The 25,414-nt window shown below is 41.5% G+C and overlaps 1 protein-coding gene across 3 annotated transcripts in view; it reads right to left on the bottom strand.

Annotated features, from left to right (window-relative positions):
* ZDHHC8 (zinc finger DHHC-type palmitoyltransferase 8) overlaps positions 1-25,414 on the bottom strand; it is a 124,016-nt gene that overhangs the window by 24,833 nt on the left and 73,769 nt on the right. For all 3 annotated transcript variants that reach the window (XR_005102405.1, XM_037376072.1, XM_037376081.1), the window contains 3 exons: positions 8,569-8,690; positions 3,557-3,714; positions 222-394 (listed from right to left, as the gene is read on the bottom strand). Coding sequence is in view for 2 of the 3 variants with exons in the window: in XM_037376072.1 (XP_037231969.1) it covers positions 222-394; positions 3,557-3,714; positions 8,569-8,690 (453 nt within the window). In the remaining variant the exon portion in view is untranslated. The remainder of the gene's footprint in view (positions 1-221; positions 395-3,556; positions 3,715-8,568; positions 8,691-25,414) is intronic.

Below are 25,414 nucleotides of genomic sequence, written 5' to 3'. Positions count from 1 at the left end.
ATAGACAAAAGGTCAGCTACAATTTTGTGGGTAATCGATGGTCACACAGGCAAAATGGGTACAGAGGAAAACCTGCACTAAGCATTTACAGAGGAAGAGCAATGGGGGATCAGGAGAGGAGTGTATCTCCACCATTTCCAGGAAGACAAATCTTCAGATTCATTCTTTCACATTTTCCTGAAGGACACCTTGAGTCTTGAAAGACCAAAAAAGAAGGATACGTAATGGTAGTATGAGCTGCTCCCAGCTTTTCCATATGGTTTAGCACAAAGATGAGCCCAAAGGTGAATACTCCAACCATGTGTGTACTTAAGGACAGCAAGAAGAGAAAAAAATAGCGGTAGTTCCTCCGTCCTATGCAATTGTTGACCCATGGGCAGTGATGGTCAAAATCCTTGGAAAGAAAGGGAGAAATAGGGAACAATATCGAAATGGTGAAAAGAAATATTTTGACTTAGAGACACGTCCAAACCATCACCATGTAAAACTACATCAGGATAGTTCTGCAGCTTTACAACATGCTAGACTCTCTTTATAAGGCTCTTAGGACCAAGTGGTTTCTGTATCTATGGGTGGAGAGGTACTTGAGTGTTTATAGGGTTTGAAGAGAGGATATTAAAAAAAATAAATGACAGTCTATTTATCTTAAAGCAGCAGAAACACTATTTTTAAATTATCTTTAGCTTGAGGGGACAATTACAATGAAGTTATAATAACCTGGAATGTTTTGAAGATTCAATACTGCTGCAGAATTATCTGCCCTACATTTCTGTATTTATAGGTAGCTGAATGAATCCACTTGAAACAATGAACATCACGAAAGATACTTTTTACCAAGCATGTCCCCAAAGAAAAGCAATAGCTGGGTAAGAAACAGGCAAAGTTGTGCACAAGTTCATTAATAGTTATGAACCCAAACCTAACTATTTGTCTTAGTCAAAAGTTCAAGGTCCCTTATAAAGTTGGATCCATTTTAACAAGAGATTTAATAATGAGGGCAAGCCACAGACACCTTTCAGGTGCCTTTACACAGTTTTATAGGCATGTAAATCCACTGTCTTCAATGGGATTATTCTTGATGTGAAGACAATATCTGGTGCACAAAATAAACCCTTCTTATTTCTGTGTTCTTCAGAACAGATATTACACATTCATTACATCATCAAACGAATTGTTTATTCTTTGTTTTGTGGTAATGCTATTTTTAAACGTTCCTCAATGATGACAAAGGGGTTTTTGTATTTCTAAGTTTTGCACAATGTATTTACCAAAAATTTACAAAGTACAAGGAAATGGATTAGAGCTTTCCCAAAGCACATAAGAAAATGACAAGAGCAATTTAATAAAGATCATTTCAGGCTATATCTGAAATGCTGACATAGCGTATGTCTATTATGCGAATCTGGTAGCATGCAGCCCAAAATACCTATGGATTATGAAACTATTATAAAGTACTCACTGCAAAGGCTTCAGTAAAGAAAAAAAAATCTGACTACTTTTGTCACAGATTCATTTTTGGGTCCCTCTTGTCACAGCAGGCTTTAGGTTTTAACTGATTTTATTTCTGCAAGTGTTGTCTGCTTTGTTCTGTTTGTTTAGCTCAAACATTTTATATTTGGGAAAATAATTTTTATTACACATTCTAGACTGAAAGTGAAAAGATGTGAATTACAACCCTGACTGGGTTCCACATGTAAAAGCCAGTAGAGTTGCTCCTATCACTATCTCCAAGCTCTTCTAGAATAGACAGGTGAGTGGGAAATAAGCATCACAAGAATCAATAAAGCATGCTGTTTAAGACCATGACTTATTGATTTATAAGTCATTAATGCTTTTTGCCTATATTGCTCCACAGCAGTCATATTTTAATTATATAAGCAGAGCTTGCCCACCAGAACAGTAAGGAACATTCAACTATCTGACCATCAATAAAACTTCCGGAGAGCTAGGCAGAGTCACCTTGTGTTCTCCTATTTTATTTAGGTTACTTTTGGATTCTCTCCTATTTCCATTTCTGCTGCAGAACTGACTCCCATGGAGCCCTTATGGCAGCATGAAATTGCAAGTGTTTATACCAGTGACTTTTGAGCAATCTTTGTTGAAAATTATTTTTCATGTTGAGCCACTGGGGAGAGTGGAAGATAGAAATTCTGTGGGACAACTGAGAATTTACCATCATCTAAACAATCCCTAGGATCTAGAATTAGTGAAAACATTTATGTTTTAAAACTAAGAATATACAACTGAGGTTTTCTACAAAAAATCCAGCTCTATTCAATAATTCACAGCAGTTTAAGAAATTTAGTGAGACAACTTATGAATAGCTGTAGCTATTCCCCTCTGCCCAGGGACCTTGGCAGCTCCTTACTCTCTGTCTTCTCAAATCCTGCATCCTTGTAAGGCCTTCCACAACAGGACAACCTTGTCCTATTTATCAATGTTACTAGACACAGCACTGCTTCCAGATAATTACAAGTTAGATCTATATTGCCCTGAAGGAGAAAATGACTGATACAAGATAAACCCAGGCAGCCTTTCCCTCACATGCAACTGTGCTGCTTTCTTTGGGACTATTCCCTTGCTTGTGGCAAAGAGGATTAGGACAAAGATGGTGTATACAGCATTCCAGCTGACTCTGGTATTTTTTCCCTTTCCGATTAGTAATTCCTTTCATTTTAATGGCACAGCTGAATATATTTTAGACATATTAAAGATTTCATCTTTCTATTGGAAAAAATAGACCTTGCAGCAGAAACAATCCTTAAGAAGTAGAATTTTTAGTTCAGCAATAAAAAATCCCCCCTGGCAATACACCACTGTGGATACAGCACTCCTACTTGCTTACAGTTTGGGGGATGTGTATAGCCCAAAAGCATAACTTACTGTATTATGGGGGTTGTTTTTGAAAAATCCCATGTGCCTCATTGAGACTCTATGGCTATCAAGAAACATGAACGTTCTATAATTCAGAGCGACCAACATTAGAAACATGAATGTGTTCATGCTCTGAGCTGGGGTGTTGAAACAAACATGAAGTTGTTCCATTGGCTGGAGGACCACTCTGACTTTTGTGTTTGGTTTTCCTAAAGCTCACACACCATCGTAGCTTCTCTGCTTGCCCACTGAAGTAGGCACCAGTTTGTTCCAAACTAAACAATGAGCCCTAAACTCACAGATGACAAGCTACAAGGGTTCACCCCAAATTTCCTGCTCTCCTGAACTCTGCCCCTTTATCAACTCTTCCATTCACTCCTTTTTTACACTCATGATCCCTTAGCTACTTTAAGGAAGACATAGCCAGCATTATAAATTTTTATTCTCATTATCACTGGCAACAAAGCTGACATCAAACATTATTGCATGTGTAACAACCATGATAACTGAGGGCTGTGTTTCAAATGGTACTAATTAGTAGGAGTTCGTCAACAAGACTACAGCTGGGAACTTCCAAGAACTGAAATATTGGAGGAGGCACCCAAATGCATGTTTTCAGTAGTATGTGCAATGTCATCACTAAGGCAAAGCCAACAGATCGTGTAATCAACAAAAATGTTACCTCAACACAGTTGTCACAGACGCTGCAGTGAGAGCAGCGTGGAGGACGGTAGAAGTGGCAGGTGGCACACCATTTCATCCGTACTTGGATTCCTTTAATCTCCACATTCTTGTAGAGTGGAGCTCGGAAGTCATCATCTTTATCTTCATCTTCATCTGCTGCTCAATGCAAAACTAAAAGTTAGTGGAAATAACAAAGGTTAAAGATAAAAGAGCTAATCCAGTCGATGCCTTGGATACAGGGCCACTGCATGTCCTCTTGGGCTTGTCAGGGAAATAAGAGTGGTGGAAGTGATGGACTGTCAGAACAGGTTGTCAGGGCTGCAGAACACGTCGGTGATCAGGGCTCATAGGAGGGCTGTGCAACCTTACTCACCAGCCCCTGGACAAAGAGAGGTGTTTGAGTCTTATCTTAGCCATCACATACAACCCGCATGAACAAGATGAGCTGCAGACTACATGTAGTCAAAGAGGAGATGGAGATCACCCAAGCCCTTGTTGTGAGAAGTTCTGCTGAACAAATTTGGGATTAATTCAATGCTAGCCTACCAGCACATAAAGTGAAAGAAATTACATTGATAAATATTAGAAGAAGGTTATGCTAGCTCAAACCCCCAAAATCAACCCAGATGACCTAAGCAATAATTCGTTCAACACTCTAGTGTCATCCCACAATCATCCCAAAGACCAGGGAGCGTGATGCCACAGTGAGATATGCCATTCTGAAGCAATTTTTGTGCCCATGAAAAGTCCTTGCATCAGTTCTTACTTTATAGCACACTCCATGCTCACCTCTTTATAGCATACCAAGAACTTGCTTTAGTAACAATACATAACTGGGAAGATCTCCCCTCTCTCAAAGGCAGCATGGTCTACTGATCCAAGCACAGGAATGGGAGTCAAGAAGTCCTGGATTCTAACTGTCTCACTCTGTGGCCTTGAGCTAGTCATTTAGCCTCTCTTTGCCATTAGTAAGATGAGGATGACAATATCGGTCATTTTATTAGGGACAACATGGAGGGCAGATGATTTATCATCTCAGCTAAGCACTGCCCTGTTAAGAAAAGAGGCCATTTAAAAATAAATGCACAAAATAAAACCCAGTCTATAATAGACAAATATATATTTAGAAGAAAAGGAAAAAAATGAGAATAATGTTCATGAAAGTTCATCCTTTATTCTAGATTCCTGTGATCTATATTAGTTTCCTTTTTACAGAGAAAATCTAAGAAGTTCACATCTATTTGACACCTGGTTAAACATTACAGTGCTGCTGGTGTTGGTTGACTGGCTCCAAATTTGGTGGAATTTGATAATGTTGTCCCAGTGGGGCATCAATCACTGTAATTTATTTCTATGTTAAATCTTCTCTAGATGTGTTATCATGATCTAATTTCCACTGACTTCAGAGGGAGTTTCTTCTTTCACTTATATGAGCTTGGAATCTGGCTCAGCTACAGTATTTACCTTGCAAGAGTATTCTCTGGATTAATGTTTGTGCATGGAAGCAGAGTGCTGTACTGGCACCATTCTCTATAATTTTCCTTCATTACTAGTCAGTGGGACCCAGCTAGACTCTAAATCCCATAGGCACTTCTATAAATACAATCTGTTGGTTCTTCAATAATATTATAAACTAGCCCATGTTGTATAATACATGTGGGCATGTGAAAACAAGACACTAGAACAGTCAAACCATTTAAGGTCTTGTAAAAAAACCTGACTATGCAGACGAAAAGTCTGTACCTTGTATATACCTACATGCATATAACACATCAATCTTGCAGAACTGACAGACACTTGAGGAGTTTGTATAAAATAGATTCACATCAGAAATACTGGAAGCCAGTTTGTAGTTGGTATCTATAATTAGACAGCAATGAATGTTGCCAATCTCAACCCAGACTGTAAATCAGATTTGTCAGGGTAGCCCCAGTTTCAGTAACCTAATACTTCCTTTCCTCTCATTTTGGTGTATAACTGGCAACTCACCCGCACAGAGCCAATCCCAGTTCATACCAGAAACATTCAGAGAGCCAACAAATTAAAAAATTATTCAAACATGAGTAATGGATCTGGGAACTTGATTCAGGCCCTCTTCAACAATACAAGAGTGTGCTGGGTTTACTTACTCCCATAGCCCAAGTCCTATTTGCCAGAGAACCTGTAAGCTGATATAATATAGCTAGAAATGTGTTTTATTTCCAGCTTTCAGTGATCTGAGCAGAAGAATACATTGGCAGAGGAATCTATCTTACAGCACAGATTCTCATACTGACACAGGGCAGCCAAGCCTCAGGTTTTTATAACATATCTTACCATTTTTGGTGGCTTCCTTAAAGGAATCATGCAATTTCATTAGAATCTTAGCTTTTGTGTTGCTGATTTGTTCTTTTGGTTTTGAAGTTAATTTGTAACTATCAGAAATGTGCTAAGAAGCTTGAAAACAAGAAGACTAAACCTAATTTCAACATCAGAAAGCAAACAGATCTACTGTATATTCATTTTAAATCACTCCTACAATTTTTTAACTCCTTGCGCTGGCAGCTCTGCAGGTGGCGTGGGGTGGTGATAGCTTTTTTCACATGCACGCTTGTATCTGAAATAACATCTGCTCCTCTTTCCACCCAGCACTGGTATTTATAGTGTTTTCCATCTTTCTTTTTCCTTATCAGTTTGATTCCTTCACAGAGAATCATAAAACAGTTTGGGTTGGAAAGAACCTTAAAGATCACCCAGTCCCACCCCCCTGCCCTGTTCAGGGACACCTTCCACTAGCCCAGGCTGCTCAAAGCACCATCCAGCCTGGCCTTGAGCACTGCCAGGGATGGGGCACCCAGAGGTGCTCTGGGCAGCCTGTGCCAGTGCCTCGCCACCCTCAGAATGAAGAATTTCTTCCTAATATCTAATCTAAATCTACCCTTTTTCAGTTCAAAGCCATTACCCTTTGTCCTGTCACTACATGCCCTCTCCAGCTTTCTTGTAGGCCCCTTTACATACTGGAAGATGCTACGAGGTCTCCCCAGAGCTTTCTCTTCTCCAGGCTGAACAACCCCAGTACTCTCAACCAGTCTCCATAGGAGAGGTGCTCCAGCTCTCTGATTATCTTTGTGGCCCTCCTGTGGACTCACTCCAACAGGTCCATGTCCTTCTTACGCTGGGGGCCCCACAGCTGAACACAGTACTCCAGGTGGGGTCTCCTGAGAGTGGAGTAAAGGGGGAGAATCACCTCCCTCAACCTGCTGCTCATGCTTATTTTGATGCAGCCAAGGACACAGTCGGCTTTCTGGGCTGCAACCACACATTGCTGGGTCATGTTGAGCTTCTCATCCACCAACACCCCAAGTCCTTCTCCACAGGGCTGCCCTCTATTCTCCACCCAGCCAGTGTCTGTGCTTGGGATTGCCCTGACCCACATGCAGGACCTTACACTTGGCCTTGTTGAACTTCATGAGGTCTGCACAGGCCCACCTCTCAAGCCTGTCAAGGTCCCTGTGGATGACATCCCTTCCTCCCAGCATGTTGACCACACCACACAGCTTGGTATCATTGGGAAACTTGCTGAGGGTGAACTCAATCCCACTGCCCATGTTGCCAACAGGGAGATGGGAAGGGAGGGAAGGTGATGAGAATGTCCCAAAGTTTCTATTTGATCTCTTGGTGTGTTTCTCTTTTAAATGCAAAGTCCAAAATAAAGAATCTGTTTGCAAAAAAGGAGTTAGAGAAGTGCAAAGGAAAGTATGAATTCACAACACACTCAGTACCAACCACTCACAGGGCATAATGAACTTTATTCCAGCTCTCCTCCTACCAAAGGCAAAGACCATGGATGCTTTCGATAATCTCACATCTCAAGCATGTTTAATCGCTGCTATCTCTGCTGAGATGAAGGAACTAAAAAGTCCAGGAAACTTGTTTTAACAAGCTCTAAGTGTTTAAACTCTTTTGAAAGTCTCCCTAGCACCTATTTGTACCTTTAAGCACCTAACTCTGCATCACTTAATCTTGCACAAATGACTGAATCTTGTCTGTGCCTTATTTTGCCTTTACACACAATTATTTCCTTAAGTGGAGTGCTGCAACACTTAATCAGGGGTTCGAAGGCTGCAGCGGAAAGGAAAGGCAGGCAGATGCTCATCATCAGACCCTGCTATCTGGAGAAACATGGCACTTACCATTCAGGGAAGCCAGCAGGACAGGTACCTTGTTCTTGTCAGACAGCAATTCAAAATAGATATTGAACTCAGTGAATAGAGGTGAGAAAGCACAGCTTGCAGAAAGCACAGATCCATTGGTTTAGCAAGACTGCCTAGAGCAGTCTCTGCTCCAAACTGCATGTGAATAATTATTGGAAGACGGATAAAATGAGGTGATAATTCTCTCATTAGGATATGTTAAAAGAGATAGCTGCACTGTGGTTCCCATTACAAAAGCTGAGCGATCTTTATCCTATTTCATCAGCTGTGAATCAGTACTAATTTAAGCAGGCATATCTTTCTAAATGTAGACATTTTTAGATACTCTAAGGCAAGCCTTAATCATTATCTTTTTTAGTGTTCAGTGCTTCTGCATTTGTTTTAAGGCCTTTGGAAGGTCTGCTTTGATGAAGCTGTTTCAGAAAGTTAGCCTCTCCCCTCCACCATGCTCTGCTACCTATTGTGAAGACAGTGACTTAAATCCAATTTGCCAGCATGACACAGGGGATGGAAATCACAATCACATCAGTCAGGAGAGCTACTCAAGGAGAACCATTCTATGCAACCCTGTGCCCTCAGCTGCCAGTCTGAGCAAGTGAAAGGACAACTGCCACCTCCTAGCTCAGAAGAGAGATGGAAAGTACCCAGCATTTACTACCATCCCCACCTCTGCTGCCAGATGAGTGTAATTAATAAAGTCTACAAGAACAATACCAGAAAAAAAGGGATTAGTCAGTGAACAGTGTATTTGGCTACTTGACATCTCCTTTAGCTTGGATTTTCAAATCCCCCCCCCAACAGCCCCATTTTCTGTTACCTCGTGGGAAAACTCCAGGGTCCATGAAAGTTGCCATGCTGAAGTTTGCCAGTACAAACAAGAACACGAGCCCATTGTACACTGGGATGGCTGGGGAGATGGCTTTTGTCAACCAGGGGCACCTGTGAAGAAGAAAAGTTATAGATAAGGGCTCTTTTGGCTGTAACATAGTTTCTTCTCATTCACCATCATCACACAGAGAAGTAGTCTCATCACCTCCCCACCAGCCACGCAGCAAGGCTGAATTCGCAATTTAACAACAGAAATTTCCATAAAGCCAGTTTCAGTGATCTAAAATACACTGCAGACACGCTTTGTAAAGCTGCTTTGTTACATAGTACAGAAAGCACCAATTGTTCACATAGCTCATAAGGCTTTGCAACCCTATTGCCTTATTTGCAACCTGGCATTTTGCTTCTTTGTGTAAAAGCCTCATCCCATTGTTGCATTTCTGTTTACCTTTTACATAGCCTCGTTGCAACGAGGCTATGTAGTTTTCACTTTTCACTGGTGTAAAGCAGAATAGGATTCTTAAACCACTGATCTCTACAGCAGGTACAAAGAGAAGCACACTCACTTCTCACTACACTTCCCTGGGTGGTTTTCAAGTCCAAATAACACTCAGAAGCAACACTACAAAAACCTCTCCTTAAGGAAAGTTTAGATAGATCAAGCATGGGCTCTGCAGGTGTCAGCGGAATGTAAGAATGCAATATTGAAAAGAAAGTAGCTGGCATCTGCTATGAGAACACTTCAGGAACACTGGAAAGGCTTGCTGCCCACTTGGCAAATGTAACTGAGAGGAAGTGAAGATAAAGGAGAAAAAGTAGAGACTTTGGAAAAAGGATGGAGAAATGCCTGTTAGTTATAGGAAAATTGTTTTAGCTGCGAAGAAGAACACTTCCACCAGCAGAGGAGGGCAGGACCAAGCAGAAAACAGCCTGTCTCACAGGCAACTTCACCCAGAAAAGAGCAGTGTTTATTCACTTAGCCATTTACAGCCTCTCTAAAGCTTATCTCTAAACACTACACCAAATCTACTTGTCTGTTCTGCATAAAGAGATTTGGTGTTATAGGGCTGCTGAGGGGGAAAATCTGATCAATCTCATTAATGTGGAAAACATAAATAAGGAAAAAAGCAAGACAAATAATCTCTTTGAAAAAAGTAAGACCCCTGACTGACTGGGTCCTTAGATTTCCATCTGCCTTGGCAGCCAGGGACTCCTCCAAAGTTGCTAAGCAGACAGCCATTCAGCTGCAATGCCTTGCCACCATTAGCATAAATCATACATCGGACCACATACTGTGGATTGTATTTTGCCTGAATTACATCCACGGTTGAATCTGGTTGTCTGCCAGGCTGAAGCCTGCAGAGAGAAAGAAAAAAACAAACAAAAAACCCAAGCAGCCCTCTCCCAAATCTAATTTGCACTGGTTTTGCTACCAATATGCTGTTTTGAACAGCTGAGAATGGTGTTATTGACCTTGAAGGGATGCTGTGGAACACACTCCTGTGGCCAGCATTAGAAGGGCACTGTATTTTCTCCTTTTTGTGAACAGGCAAGAAGAGACTGTTTTACACTCCCTCCTTCTCACAACCAGGCTTTTAACATTGCACTGCTGCAAACTGCTTTTAAAAGGACTTTTCCCTGTGTGTGCTTCAATCAGTTTGGCCTGGAGCGAGTAAAAGATAAGACAAATCCCATCCAGAGTGAATGAACTGTAAAGCCGAATGCAAGATATGTCTGTGGCCAGAGCCAAACCTCCAGGCTGACTAGGAGAGAAGGAAAAAAATCTCACTTGAGTAAGGATGCTTCGCTGTAGCCCACAGATGGGGATCAGAAGGATAGGGTTTTCTCCTGGGACTGGTCTTAGCAGGGAAAGGCCCAGGAAATTAACACCTATTAAGAGAATAGGAAAGGGCTGAGAGTTCAGTGGAGGAGACCTGAATGTGTCTGTTTCTCTTGCATTTGAGATCTCATCCAGGTGATTGTAAAGCTTGGGTAAAGCAGCAGGTCTCGTAGAAGAGAAAGCTGATGGAGATGAACTAGCTCAGAGAGGCCAGATGAAGACAGCTTGATTCCATGAGGTACCCTTATGTTTCCCAGGAGGTGGAATTTCAATGTGCAGCAAGGTCATACAGACTTGCTGCCATTCTCAGTTTTCCTCAAAGCAGCTGCTGATGACTGAAAACCAAGGCAAGGCAGAAGTTTCTCACTTGCCATGAAATGTGCCGCAGTGACCTTGCCAAGCAAGCTGCAGGCCTGTCACTAACAGTTTCTGCCAGATCCTTTGGAGGAAACTAAAGGAAATCCTGAAATAAGCAGTTATAGAATTAATTCTACCCAGGGAAGGTTCTTCCCTCTAAATTATAGTAAAATTACGATCAATAATGGCAATGACTGATTTGATTTCTTCCCATGAAGAAACTGCTTACACAGAGGATTATGAAGTTACCCATTGCTTGTCAAGCATGGGGGAGAGATTTCACTGGCAGTGAAATCAAGTAAGTTGGCAAATCAAGGGACAGGAAACCCTTTCTTACAGATAACTAGTTACTCCGAACAAGATTATAATAAGAGAGACTGTCTCAGATGATTAATGTAAGCATTTGTTAATGTTCTCATTTGTGATTTACTTTGTCATGTTCCCAACAAATACATCAAAATACTAGGAAAAGCTTTAGCCATAAGCTAAACTGAACAGCTCATTTAATGGGTAAATACTGCATCTGAAAATACTTCACGGAAGTTGAAATAGAGGATAGAGTGAGTCATTGTACATATTAGCCAGAAGGTCTGTTCACAACCCTTCCATTTTTTATTCCCAGAATCTTTATGCAGTATCATAGATAACATAAAATTACATGGGACAAAAGGGGGCTCATTTGTAAACCAGACTGGCTGATAAAAAGAGATCAAGTCCTGGCTTGTAACTGTACAAAAGTCTGAAAAAGAAAATAAAATTGCTACTAGGATTCTCCCCAAAATGATGCATCTTCCCTGTCCCTCCCCTCTAATGCACACATAATTTTAGGCAATGTAACAGAAATTCTAATCCAAGTCTGGCAGGTTGTTTTATCACTAATCCATCATACAAAAGTCTGGCTTCTGACCCTCTACGCTCTCTGCCTCAAGAGGGAAGCTGCAGAACTGTCTGAGCAGCACCTGTAGTGAGTGTCTTTTTACTTTGTGCATATCTTCTCCCCAGGAGATCTGTTCCCAGCAGTAATAATGCCCATCTATGGGACAAATCTAGCTGAACTTTTCAGTTGCTTGTTCTAACAGAAGTTGTTATGAATCTAGGTAAACAACACATAGGTTCAATGCTTTCTTTGGTTGGTGAACACAAAATTTCAAGAGCCTAGTGTCTTGTGTCTTCAACTCATCTCACAGTGGAACTATAGAGCATGAAGTGTACCACAAATTTTATAGGGCCATATAAATTAAATAGAGCCAAGAGCAGTGTACAGTCCCCTAATGGAGCACCACCAGCACATTTTTCTGAGAGAAAAACTAAACCCTAAGATTTCTGGTGCACATGACATCTAGGAGCAAAAAGACTAAGTTTAACACAGACCTTTTCTATTACAGCTTAATTATCGTCAAAGAAAGCTGCTCTGTTTGCTGGAGTCCCTGCAGAAACACAGTCACTGCAGAGGTCAAAGGCAATATCCTTGGACCACCGAAAAGTTAAATGATGGAACACAGTAACAGATGTGCTATGACTTGCTTTTTGCATAAGCACCTAGACATGCCCCACCTGGCATAGCGGCAGCTCAGAAGACAATCTGTTTCCCATGGCCATTATTCCTCACTGCACAATCAATGTTTAAGTTCAAGGTAATGTGAAAATAAATGTACAACGGGTTCTCTATTCCAAGTTAGTGTTGACCCCTTGCTTGAACCAGGAGATCTGAAGGATAATATTGCTACATCAAGAATGGCTCAAGAGAGAAACCTTCAATGGTTTTGTTTACTGTAGAAATTAAGAGCCAGCATACACCACCGTGGCATACTAGAGATAATTATAATCTCAAATTCTTCTGAACGAAGCACACAATTACAGAGGCAGCATTTTCTTCCATAATTATACTTCTCCGACATAGAGTGATTCTGCTCATAACTCAGAGGAGAGTAATTTAGGGTGACAGATTTAATCTCATTTATCCTATTTGCTCTTGAAACCCTATCCTAATAAAATGGAAAGTTAAAAAGATTAACAAATAGGATCACAGAACTTGCTAGGTGTCAGGCAGACTTATGCATGATGAGCTGCCACCTTCTGCTAAATTAAGCAACAAATAATCCTTTCTGCTTTTTTACTTGATGCTTTGTAGCAAGACATGTTTGTGTCTTATAATCATAGTTCACCTATAATTAAGTAATTGAATAAGACATTTTTCTTGATTCCTGCTTTAAATTAAAATTTGGTGGGTTTCATTAAAATCTTAACATGCTTAGAGAGGCAGTAGGCCACAGAGGATGGAACCTGGAATTTCAAGTACTGGCTTTTAGTCTCGGCTCTGACATCGGCTTGCAGTGTGACTGGAAGCCATTTGCTTCCCTCCACCACCCCAGTTAGACCTTTTGCAAACCAGACACAAACTACTGACAGACCATCTTCCCCACTGCACAACAGGCAAGGGATCACCTTTGATTTTGCAAACCTTAAAGCATCTCTTAGGGCCAGGCTGGTGGCCCTGGTGTTCGCTTCCTTGGAGGCCAGCTGCGGGCACTCACCACCTCTCCTGAAATGGGCAGGGTGTAGCACAGTGCTCCTGCTGATGGCTGTTCCCTGAGGATGTGTCTGATTTACCTACTAAAGAAGGCCAGTGGGTCATTTTACACTTTTCTGGAAGCACAACAAGTACATGTGCGCACAGGCTCCCTTCAGGGTGTTCCGTGCCTGTAGGCCAGAGGCGAGGAGCAGAACATGGAAATCCATGAGGCTCCAACCCTTCTCCTTCTAACAGAAAGATAGTGAAATCTGCTTGTGTAGTGCACAGAGATGATGTGGGAACCTCAGGAGTACAGACATGCACCCAAACTTTGGATACTTATCCATACCTAATAAGATGACCCCAGGGACTGTCTATTTGGCTGCTCAGCTGCACCTAATACTCAATCTGAGATTACCACACATCCTTCCTCTCAGTCTCAAACAGATGGCTGATATGCAACAAAACAATTTATTTCTGCACAAATCACAAGGCATGGGTTTATAACACAGAAAAGAAACCATCTCTTAACTTGAATCAACTTCCACCATTAGAGTGGTAGAACAGTAACACGAAATAGTTGATTCAGTGCATGCAAGTAGAAGCAGCTCAGTGAAGTAGGGACTAATGAGATAAGAGGGGTCAACCGGCAAAGATAATTTGACTAAGCACTGGTACTAATTTCACTGAAAACTTCCAAACTGTGTCCATAAGTCTGTAGCAGCCTGACCTGGTTTGATTCCTCTCCAAGAGTTTCTAGCCAAACCCTGAACGTTAAGAACATATAACAATTTGTGTACTGGAAAATCCCTGTAAAAATTTTTGAATCATCACCAGATGTGACCAAAGATTTAACGTTTCTAACATCACCCTGATACCCAGCAACCCTGAGAACTGGACCCAGTGCCCTGGGCTGCCCCAAAGCTGCCCTGTCCCAAAAGGCACAACAGTCTGGATGGCCGAGATAGGTACACAGAGGTGAAAGTCCTCTTAATCCATCATTGTACCAGCTGGTCCATAAATGAAAGTTCTATCAACTGACTGATTCTGAACATCCACATTTTAGAAGAATTTCAAATTTTGTGTAAACATTGTACTGTAAAGCCCATTCCACCGGTGTGTACGCAGGACAGAGAAGGCAAGATAGCATCCTGAAGGCTGTACATTGCCCAGTCTGCACCACAGAGCAGAGAAGGGCAGAGCTCTCAGTCTTTAGCAGTGAAAATCTAACACATTCCTCACATATACCAGTCTGAGTAAGATTTTTCTATTTATATGCTCTTTCCTATCCTGAAATCACAGAAAATTACCTTTCTGGAATAGTAACACAAGAAAAAAAAAAGAAGCTCATTTTCCATTTTTTGTCATTACCAAAGATAGCTCGGAGATTATTGTATATCTAAAAATAATTTCCAAGGTGCTAAGACATCTGTAGGTTTAACAAGGCATCACCAGAAACAGTCAGGAGAGAATGTATCTGAGCGTCATAACCAACCTGAAAAAGAATGACAGGTCTTGTGAAAATAGCAGGAGGTTCAGGATAGCCAGGTCCTTTGCTCAGCTCTGCTGCATCAGATTTTGATAAATGAACTAATTTCTGCACCATATCTTACTCATTGGCAAGACTGCAGATAATATATTGTTGCCATAGCACTACACCCTCACTGTGAGTACAGCAGTTGTACTGATAAAAAGTAACATCAAAGTAAAGGATAACAAATCCAAATGTCATGTAAAAATGGGGAAAAGAGAAGTAAATACTGGAGAATTTACTACTGAAAAACAGAAAACAATGAGAGATGAGTGTCACATGGAACAACTCATGCTGGTCACAAGTGGGAGATACCAAAACATCTACGCTGGGTTTCCAGGTGCAGTTATCCATCACAAGAGGCAAAAAAAATCACCCCAAAACCCTCATGAATGTCATGAGCCCCTTCCTAATTGAAATATAGCTGAACACTACAGACAGAGGCTCAAATCCATCACCTGCTTAACTGCATTTAATTATTCACAAGAAACGTGCTGGGCTGAAATTCACTCAGGTTTAACAAGAGCTGATGGAGTTTCAGTGAACTTTCCATTACACCCTGGACTCCATCCAAAGGCTAGTGGTTCATGTCTGGCAACGCACAGATCAGAGGAGCTAAATCAATTAAAAAGTCAACTTGACATATAATGGTCCTTGGTGAAAAGTCTTATCTGGGCTATACATCACCCCAAAGTAAAATACACTCTACCTTTTTCACAAAGCTGCTTGAAACCTCTGGAGCATGTTCCCTTCCTCCCTTTTTAAACAGCCTCTGAGTATCTGAGGGAAGACATGATTGTCATGTGAACTGATGTGGGAGAAATATAGAGAAGGAACATGAACACTAATAACCAATTCTGAGTGAGACAACCACGGGGTAAACCTGGAGTAACCATCACCCTCAAGTTCAGAAGCCATCTAGCCATCCCAGACCTACTGCACAGGCACAAACTGACCCTGCAGCCACCGGGCAGGACATACTTTTATGAGCTACACACACAATGTGACTTTACATCATGTGTACAGTGAGCAGACAAGATTGGATTGATCTGGACTCAACACACGTGGCTTTGCAAAGATGTTCTCTGCATGCTCAGCAGCTGCTGGGAGTCCAGAAACCTGATAGAGCACCCATGAAAGTAGCAAAGACAACGGTTACTGCTGGGAGCTGCACTCAGTTGCTCACAGCAGCAGGGCTTGGGTAGGCAGGGACTGGGCTCCTTTGCAAATACAGATCAAATCAGCAAAATCCTTCTTTACATGATGCTTTGAAAATTGCATTGTCCTGCAGTGAATTAAGGACCTATGCAGAGCTGGTTAGTGCTTACTGACATACATGAAAGCCCAGGAGACAGTTTTTGTTTTGATATACTTGCAAAGGAATATGCTATAATAGCATAGCATCACTTGAAATACTCAGCTTTTTGTTTGCACCTCAAATTGAAGGCATTCATTGCACATTGATTCTAGGGTATATATAGACTAGATTTCAAAGTACACAGTAACATTTTTGTATTAGGAGAAGGATAATGCTCACATCAAAGTGAGACAGTAGATCTTCACAGCACTTCAAGCATCTAATGGGCTGCAAGCGGAGTCACCCTGAGCAGTAGGAAACCCTCTGGTGCCTCATGGAAAGGATCCAACTTCCAGTTTATGGGCAAATCAGAGCGGACTCTGAGTGCAGGTTACAGAGTGAGCACACAGATCCAGAGACAAACCCCCTTATGTGAAGCTCCTGGGTTTTATTTCTAAGCCCTGGATTTTGCAAAGCCTAAAATGCCATGCAAGCTGGAAGAGGCAAGGACAAGTGTAATCCAGGGCTTCTCAAACATGCACCAACCTTTTATCAGTACTTTTTATCAACATGCTGAGCAGCTGGAACCAAACTCCATTTTTTCCATCGGCTAATAAGAGAGCTGAGTGTATGGGTGGTCTTTGGGTCACAGTAAAGAGGGGGGCAGTGAGGACTCACTGCAAAATAACCACAGCAGGAGAGACACTAGTTGCCCTGTCACACTGATAGTTTTAATCCACTTGGTTAGAAAAAGAAGGAACTGCTGCCCAGTAACATTCCTTTGCAGTTCTGTCTGCATATGGCTGCCACCAGCATCGCTGTACTGCAACAGCTGAATGACTTCCAGCCCATTCCAAAATTCACTTAAGGGAATTATCAAGCTGCAGAAACCTTGCTAAATGGGAAATCAGAGAATTACCTCCAAAAGATGCTGTGTGAACCAATAACTCATAACACAGGCGAGTTCTCAATGCATGTGGCTGCACTGCCCTCTCAGCCTGTGCTCCCATGTGCACCACTTCCAGCAATGATCACAGTCCAACTGTCCAGCATGGTGCTCAGGGAGGTCAAAAGATACTTCACAGTGTCTGAAAGGGATACACATGCTATGCAAGTTCAGTTTTTCTCAGTCCTTTCAAAGACACCATGTGGAATACAAACTTGTGCTTCTAATTTGTAAACACCAGAATTATTAAATTAATGACACACCTATTATAGCAGTGTTAAAGAGACAGCCCCTCATCTTGAGTCCCAGAGTCCTGTTTCCTTGAGTAATGACGAACGCAGCTTATTTGGGTTTTATACCACTAGTGACCCTCAGGATCTTCCAGACCTCTCAGCAACCTGTAACCCAAGTATCTGTTGGGTAGATGGAATCCCATGCCTCTTGATGAAAAAAATGCAGAGGATAGCCCCTCCCTAACTGAAGGCTGTTCCCGTGTTGTCCTCATCTTTGTCAATACATGCATGAATCCACCAGCAATGCTGAAACATCAGGTGGGCTGCTCCTATAGAGTTTCTTTTTAAAATAAGTTCAAATTTTCAGCAGCCTAACTCAGACACACTTGAGGTGATCCCAGCTACTGGCACAGAAGGATTTTTGCAGACTTTGCTCACTGTATTCCCCAGCCACATACTGGCAGAACACATCTAGTACACATTCAGTGTTTGAATTCAAGAGAGAGTACTGTAGTGGAAGCAAGGTAGCTCATTGCAAGTATGCTGTGATGAGAGAGAGAGGCAAGTAAAGAAATATTATGAGATAAGAAGAGGGGTGGTGACATCAGTGAAAAGATACAGTCTATATTACCCTTGTTGAAAAGTTAATTTGACATTTTAGATATCCCTTTTCCACATGAGCTGTGTAGAAAGAAATTAAATTTCACCAGATACCATCCCTTTACAGCTACTGGAGAAATTACTTAACTAAAAGACAGCATCTTACCAGATTAAAGTACATGCCACTTAAACTAACAATGATCCAATATGCGTAAGAAACATTCAATATGAGGTCTAAACCCTGTGATCATGTCCTCAGTAGATTAGCAGAGAATGGGGTAACATAATTAGCTTTCCAAGACTCAGTGAAAAAGAAGAAAAGCAGAGTACACCAGCAGAGACAGCCCAGGTGTCTGAGCTTAATTCTGGACAGCCTGGGTGCCAGGGTGCCCATCATGAGTTTGCATCAGAGAACAAGTTGCCTCCGCACTGAAAAGAGCCGCAGAGGCTGCTTGGGATAGTGGACACTGGGAGGGAATATCTTACTGGAGGACTAGATTTCTCTACCATGCATGCCACTTGCTTCATGAACCCGCAGTGAGATGCCAGCTGGCCCTGTCAGGGATGTTGCATGGCCTGAGCTGGAAAGACATGAAGGACCATCCAGTAGCAGGCGAGGTCTGACACTGCTGCCACAACTCAGGTGTCTGAGGAAGGCACACACCCCAGTATCCAGCTAGCTGCGACAAATCTGCCAGCTGCTCTTTGCAGTGCTGGGGCAGCTAGAGATACTTGTACAAAGGAGGGGAAGGAAAAACCTGTGAGGCTGGCAATAGCAGTTAAATTTCTTCCATGACTTGACAGAGCTCTTCAGGAAATTTACAACTAATTAAGACCAGTTTCTTGCAGACTTGTCTGGATCATGTATTGCCTTTGAAATCTGGAAACGATACCCGTCCATGGCCTGAATAACATGCTTCAGAGCTGCTGTGCAAGTTCTTTCATCTATGCAATAGCTTGCTTATGCAGGGAAAGGAAGCCAGCCCTAATCTGAACTCTCGTTTGAATATTTCTAGACACACATGCAGCAAAATTACTACAGTTATTGCAAGGTTTCCCTCTTTAAACCAGAAAGATCAAGGACTTCATATTTTACAGAAGGGATGAGTGAAACAAACAGGTAGAGGTACCTCTATTACAAATAGATACAGAAGATAGGGTAGAAAGTGTAAATATTCTCATATATCAAGTACTAGAGCATTTGCTCCAGCATATATTATTACACATTTATATAGTAATAATAATAAACAATAATGGGGGAAAAAAAAAGCCTCTTTTAGAATCCCATCTTTCATTTCACTCTGGAATATCCTCCTGAAGGGGTTTTATATTTATATAATGACATTTATATTTTGCATAGCTGGTATAAGGAGGGCCTAATATACTAAGATTTTAAACAGGGTGCAGTGGGGTGGGGTGGGGTGGGGTGGGCGGGGATCAAAATTCCTTTAGCTCAGATTTAAGAAAAGAAAAACGCACAAGATGTTCATGTTTCATCCTATAAAACTAACTTTGCATTTGGGTATTTGCATACGTACTCCCTCACCAAGCCATGCACTTTTGTGAAACCAAGTAACATTTCATGGCCCAGGTCTCTTCTCTGCAGGATGGATGCCAGCAACAGCAGGGCAGAACTGGGGTCCTCTCAAACCAGTTCACAGTCCTTTTCTGCTGGAGGACTGGGACTGTTTCAGGGCACAAGGACGCAACTGAAAAATCCTTGTTCCTTCCAGCAGAGGGTAGTGGGGGACACAGGCCAGCAAGCAAACATGTAAGATTATATTGCAAGGTAGAGCTGTATGCAGTTCAAAACAAAACTACGGGTGCAATAACAATAATAAAACAAAATGACACTGCTTAGCCCAGTGGAAATGTTACAAAACTAAATGCATTCTTCCATCGGCATTCATCAAATGAAGAAACGCATCAAACTTCAGCTTGTTCTCATTATCTCCACCCTTCCTTGGTAACATCATCTTCATTCCCCTTTCTAGTTTTGGGAAGGGACACCCCCAGGCAGCAGCAGGGTCAGAACAGCCTTTTTCTGAGCATCTCTACTAGAAATCTGTCTTCTCTTTCCCTCTATGGAGCTATTCTCTTTTCCTTGAGTCTCAGCGAGAAACCACTGAAAACTTTCTGGCTCTGTTTCCTCTTTTCTCCCTCCCATTGTCCTGTTGCTAAATTAAATGACTGAGCAGCAACACACATGTCCTCATGCAGCAGAGGAATACTGTGCTATTGCTGCTTTAACTTGGGTGTGTGGCAACGCAAAGGCATTCTCAGGTGCCTCCACGGGTCTCACAACCCACGGGCAGATCTGCAGAGAAATGTCCCAGGATTACAGGCAAGGGCAACACGTGTAGGAAGTTCACGGCTGTTCCCATGCACTCCCTCAACAGACACCAGAAAGAGCCACTAAGGCAGAAGCACAGCCACAGTCTTCTCAAATGACTAAATGACTGTGACTCCCTGGCTTAGACTGAGCATTTCCAATTTTAACAGCACAAACCAAGCCCAAGTCCCAATCCTCGCTGCCTGCACGTCAATGACTGCAACATCTCTGCTCACCATCTAACAGGATTAGGGCAGGCTTCTGGAGGCAGCTTCTCCTGCAGGTAAAATCTTATTACAGTACCTATCAAAAACAAAGATCTTTTTGGGGAGCAATAAAAACCTAAAACAATCCACAGTGACTGTCACATTAACAGTCATTTTTTAAATTTAAATTATGAAACACAGCATCACCTTCTTAGGTCTAAATGTTTCTGTCAGCTTGGACAAAATATAAAGGGAGTCTTCCAATATTTGTTTTGGTGCACAGGTATTCAATTCAGGTTGACGGAAAACAAAATTACTTTGCTTAGAAAACATCCTAAGAGACGATAGCATCTTAATTACAGAGACAGGGAAATGGGATTCAGCCTGGTATACAGATTTGTTTCTTGCCAATTCCACTCTCAAGTGCAGTAAGACGCAGATCTCACTAGTAACCATAGTGGCAGGGGGAAGTGTCATCGCTTTACTTAGGTATTATTTGTTCTACACCAAACCCCATCATTTTAAAGACAGAAGAGCAACTTGCTCACATACTGCAGTGGACTTTGGATAGCTACTAATACCCCGCTATTCACTAAAAGCCTATGGGTTTTCTGATTTTGTGGGGTGTTTTTTTTGGAAGAACCACAAAGTTATCAGAAAAGGTACAGTTACGCTCTGGGCCTGAAGAAATAAAAATCTTCTGACTCTGTAGCCATAATTCAGGAACATAAGCCAGGATTACAATTACCAGAGATGCATTAACAAAGCTTAATACACTCCCAAGTCAAAATGGGACTATTAGCAGCTCCTGTACCAAAATAGAAAACTATGGAAAGGGCATATGTGTCACCATCTGCTAATGATATGCAATAGGCAAACCAATGCAGGGAAAAAAAACAACCACAACATAACTGAAAAAACCCCAAACCAGTTTCTTTATGAAACTTGTTCCTATTTCCAAGAATCAAAGTGAATAGTCAGCTTAAGCATTACGCTTTGCAGATTCCCAGCTGGAACCAGAATGAGAAGCATCAAGCATCTTATGATTTAACTGTTGAGAAATTTCCAGGCCAAACTTTCAAGCAAGAGGTTTGGATACAGATCTGAACTGTGAGATGTTTTGTCTGTGGAGTTCCACCACTGCTTCCAATTGCAATAGTTAGCATAACATACGCATACTTTTTAAATACCCAGCTGCTCCTGCACTTTGCTGAAGTTCATTAATTCATGAGTTTTTTCCCTTAATTTAATTTAAAGAGTAGAGACCATCATTTTGCTTTTCAGAAAAATATGAACATTTACTTCTTGCTGAACAGCTGTCACAGTGTAATGGAAATAATTTACTGGTCAGTTTTTCTGAATGAAGCTCTTATCCCTCCTCCCCTTCCTCCCTCGATATATCCTGAAAATCATATGCCACAAGCAAATTAGTTTTGGCTTTTATACTAGAAAACATCTAGAACTCTGGGATACTTTACTTTTCTTTACATTCCTCTTCACAAGTAGACAGTCTACCATAATGGTTAGGTGAAGTGCAGAGCTCCACAACACAGGAGAACGACCACAGAGACATAAACAAAACTTGCAAAGCTAGAACTGTGCTTTCGTCTCCTTTGATTTGAGGGGGGGGGGGAGTAAATGAAAAAAATAAAATAAAATCAAAGTATCCCAGTCACTACAGCCCTTTTCTGAAGCTGTTTTATAAATTTGTTATATAACACAAACAGCTCCAATCTTTCTGGTTTCATATGTCACTGTCAATATTTTTGGTAGGGATTTGGGGTTTTTTTACATGACTACTGGAAAATCCAAGCACAGAGCTACAATGCATATTCTGAAGAAAATTTCAAAGGAAACTCGTAACTTCTCAAAAGTTACTCAAAAGTAGTACACTGTACCTGACTCCAAAGGTCAACAACATGGTAAAAATGAACTTCTGGAAAGTTAAATCCCTGAAGTACCCTTTGGTGAACATGAAAAGCAATTCCTTTTTCACGGCCAAAAAAGTCCCTTTTTCATGTCATAATTAGAGGATGCACATTTGAATCCTACAAAAAATATTTTTTCACTCACCCACTGGAGTAAAAAAAGGCTTTTTTGCATTTACTTGAAGTAGTAAAGTCAAGTAGTTAGAGTAAGTGAACTGATCGAGGGCTATTTTTTTCACCAGTTTTCCTATATATTCCACAATTCAGCAAATTTTTTACTCTGCGAACACCTTGCCTTTAACACTAACTTCCCTCCTCAACAGTGTCGGGAAGTTTTCCTCTTAAAAGAATACAAAGATATGTCAATAAAAATTAATTGGAAGGTGTTATAGCCAGTCTCAAGGGAAGTTCACCAACTAGGGATAGACAGAGATTTACTGCAAAAATGGCTGAAATCAGTGATTATCAGCAACAGACAAGTCAGTCCTTGAGAGATTTATGCTGCTGCAGGTCCAGCATGGAGATGCAGATGTGGAGTGGGGCCATCCTCTTCCTCAACTTCTATCACAGCAGGCCTCCCAAAGCTTCTCACTTGAGATGTTTATACCTAATTTTCTGACATGCTTATAGGCCTGTTTCCATACACTACAGTTAGGAAAAGAGCCTCTCACATTGTTCCTCAGGCATGAGTGACACACTCGTTTTATCAGCTCTTCAACAGTTGCTGTTCAACATCAAACACAGATAACAGCAGGGTTGTTTTTTTTACAATACCAGATCAATCAAGTAATCGACAAGTTAGCAAACCTGTTTTCTTTTCACAGAACTTTGCTTTGATTTTTTCTGATTAAACAAAAGACTGTGTGGATCCTGCCTTTTCTCTCAAAATGGAGCGCTGCCCATACAGGCACTTTAACTCTGTATTTACTTTCTAAACCATCATATTCTCTCTTCTCCCTCCCCATGACAGCTCAATGCAAGCCACAGTCCCTGGGAATCTGGACATTGTGGTTTGAATGAATCCCTTTCCAGCCATGAACAAAAGAAAACATTTGGTGAATTAATAAATACTCAAGACTTCTTAGTATTTCTGAATTGCAAAACACTGCGCTTGCAAAGGCTTTACAGAAAATAGCCCTCCTTCAAATGGTTGTTAAAAAGAAAAGCAAAAGCTCCATGTTAGTTGCCTTAACTGTGCAAGATGAGCAAATGCATCTGCCTTGTGTCTTTAGTAATTGATATGCAGCAGCTCCTTTAGTATTCCTTGCTTCTCTTGAATTCACATAACCATGGCTTTAGTTTCCCAGGGACTTTTTGTGACTGTTGGGGGGGGGGGGCAGGGGAGGGGCAGAAGGCTAGACAGAATGATATGGTTATGCTAAAGGTACAGTGAACACTGCGAGCAAAAAAAATGCAAGTATCCTCATTCTGAATAGTAACAGACACCAAGACAGCAGAACCCAGCCTTGAACTGGAAATGTTTTAAATTATTCACGATTTGTGCCAGCAAGACAAGAAAGGGGTTAAAGTGAATCCAGAACGTTTTAATAGACATAGAAAAAGCAAAGAGTCTGTCCAGAGAGTGTGGTCCCACTGCAGCCTCTGTACCACCCCTCCCTACAGGGTGAGGGACAGCATGGCATCTGTGTAGTTAAACCATTTCAATAAAACTGCACCCTTCTTAAAAGTCAATCTGGGTGTGCACTTCTGGCAGAAAGGATGCCTGGGCAGCAGAGGGGAGGAGCAGGCAAGGAGAAAGAGATTCACTTTCTACAAGGATTTTGTTTCCTACAAGTTCGACTTTACTCCAAATGCTTGCCTTCACAAACACACAGGCATTGAATGTTCAAATTCCATATAACTGTGCGTTGCTCACTTATGACAGCACAACCAGCAACAAAGAAAAGAACTTAAAGTGCTCAGCTCCCTTCAAACAGGGAGAGAGCCTGCGGTGACCATCTAGAGAATGCGTGACTGGTTTTTCCACCACCCCATGATGCACAAATATCACACTGAGTTCAGGGAACTCTAGTGAAATTCTGCAAACAGGCTCTGAGGAATTGTCTGCAAGAATGTTAAATCTCCAGCTCCCCCTCCCTGAGCTAGGAGGATCAAGAAATCACAGATCACGAAAAGCAGAACCTCTCTGGAACATCTCTATTGCAAATTGTTGTAATTTCCCATCCGTCTTCAGCTTGGATGAATTTGCCGGGTCCACAGGGGATGATTCACAGCATTCGTTTTGGATTAAGGGTTCCTAAACTGTGACTCAGGAGACAGAGTAAATGGTCTGCAGCTGCCTCACAAAGCCATGTTAAATGGTGAAAGTGCCAGTCCCATGTGGCTGTGCTAGTGAGTCCTAAACAAGTTTGAGTCGAGCAGTTACCACCTGATCTAAAATTTTAGGAATGAACAATTGCGTCGAGTTGATTTGCAGACTGATAAAAATGTGAAAGATTTGTTGGATAACCTCTATTGCAAAGGACATGGTTTGTTCAGGCTTTTTTTTTTTCCTATTAGTGAAACTGATAGTCTGTCATTTGCTTTTGTGTTGAAAGCTGCTTCTAACACCACACCTTGCTTTGTGTGCAAACAATATTACAAACAGTTGTGTTTGGCTTGACATCTAGTCTAACTGCAGCGTGACTCCACAGAGCTTAGCGAAGGCAAACAGGCAAAATAAGAACTACATCCTCTGGATCAAAGAAGTTTTTTAGAAAGGCCACACCATTCACTCATTATTTCTCTGGCAACTTCTGAATTTGGAAAATTTCTGGATTTTTCAGTAGGCACAAAGTCCTTTTTTTAGTAAAGTCCTGCTTTACGTTTGTCTTTTACCATGTCTCTTCTGTATATTCAATGAAAGGCAACCATACAGCACCATAATAATGTGTTACTTTACCTTCCCCTCAATTTTCAGTTTCCATACTCTCACATTTTAGTCAATCAGTTGTTGCTAAATTGTGTCCAGTGCTATACTAACTTTCCTCTATCATACCACTCACAAGTGGAGGCTAGACTGTGAGAGTCACCTTGAAATGTTTTACTCCTTA

The sequence above is a fragment of the Falco rusticolus genome, chromosome 1 (genome assembly GCF_015220075.1).
Source record: "Falco rusticolus isolate bFalRus1 chromosome 1, bFalRus1.pri, whole genome shotgun sequence".
Classification (NCBI taxonomy): Eukaryota; Metazoa; Chordata; class Aves; order Falconiformes; family Falconidae; genus Falco; species Falco rusticolus.
The sequence above is the reverse complement of the archived record's forward strand: the minus strand, read 5'-3'. Positions and strand labels throughout refer to the sequence as shown.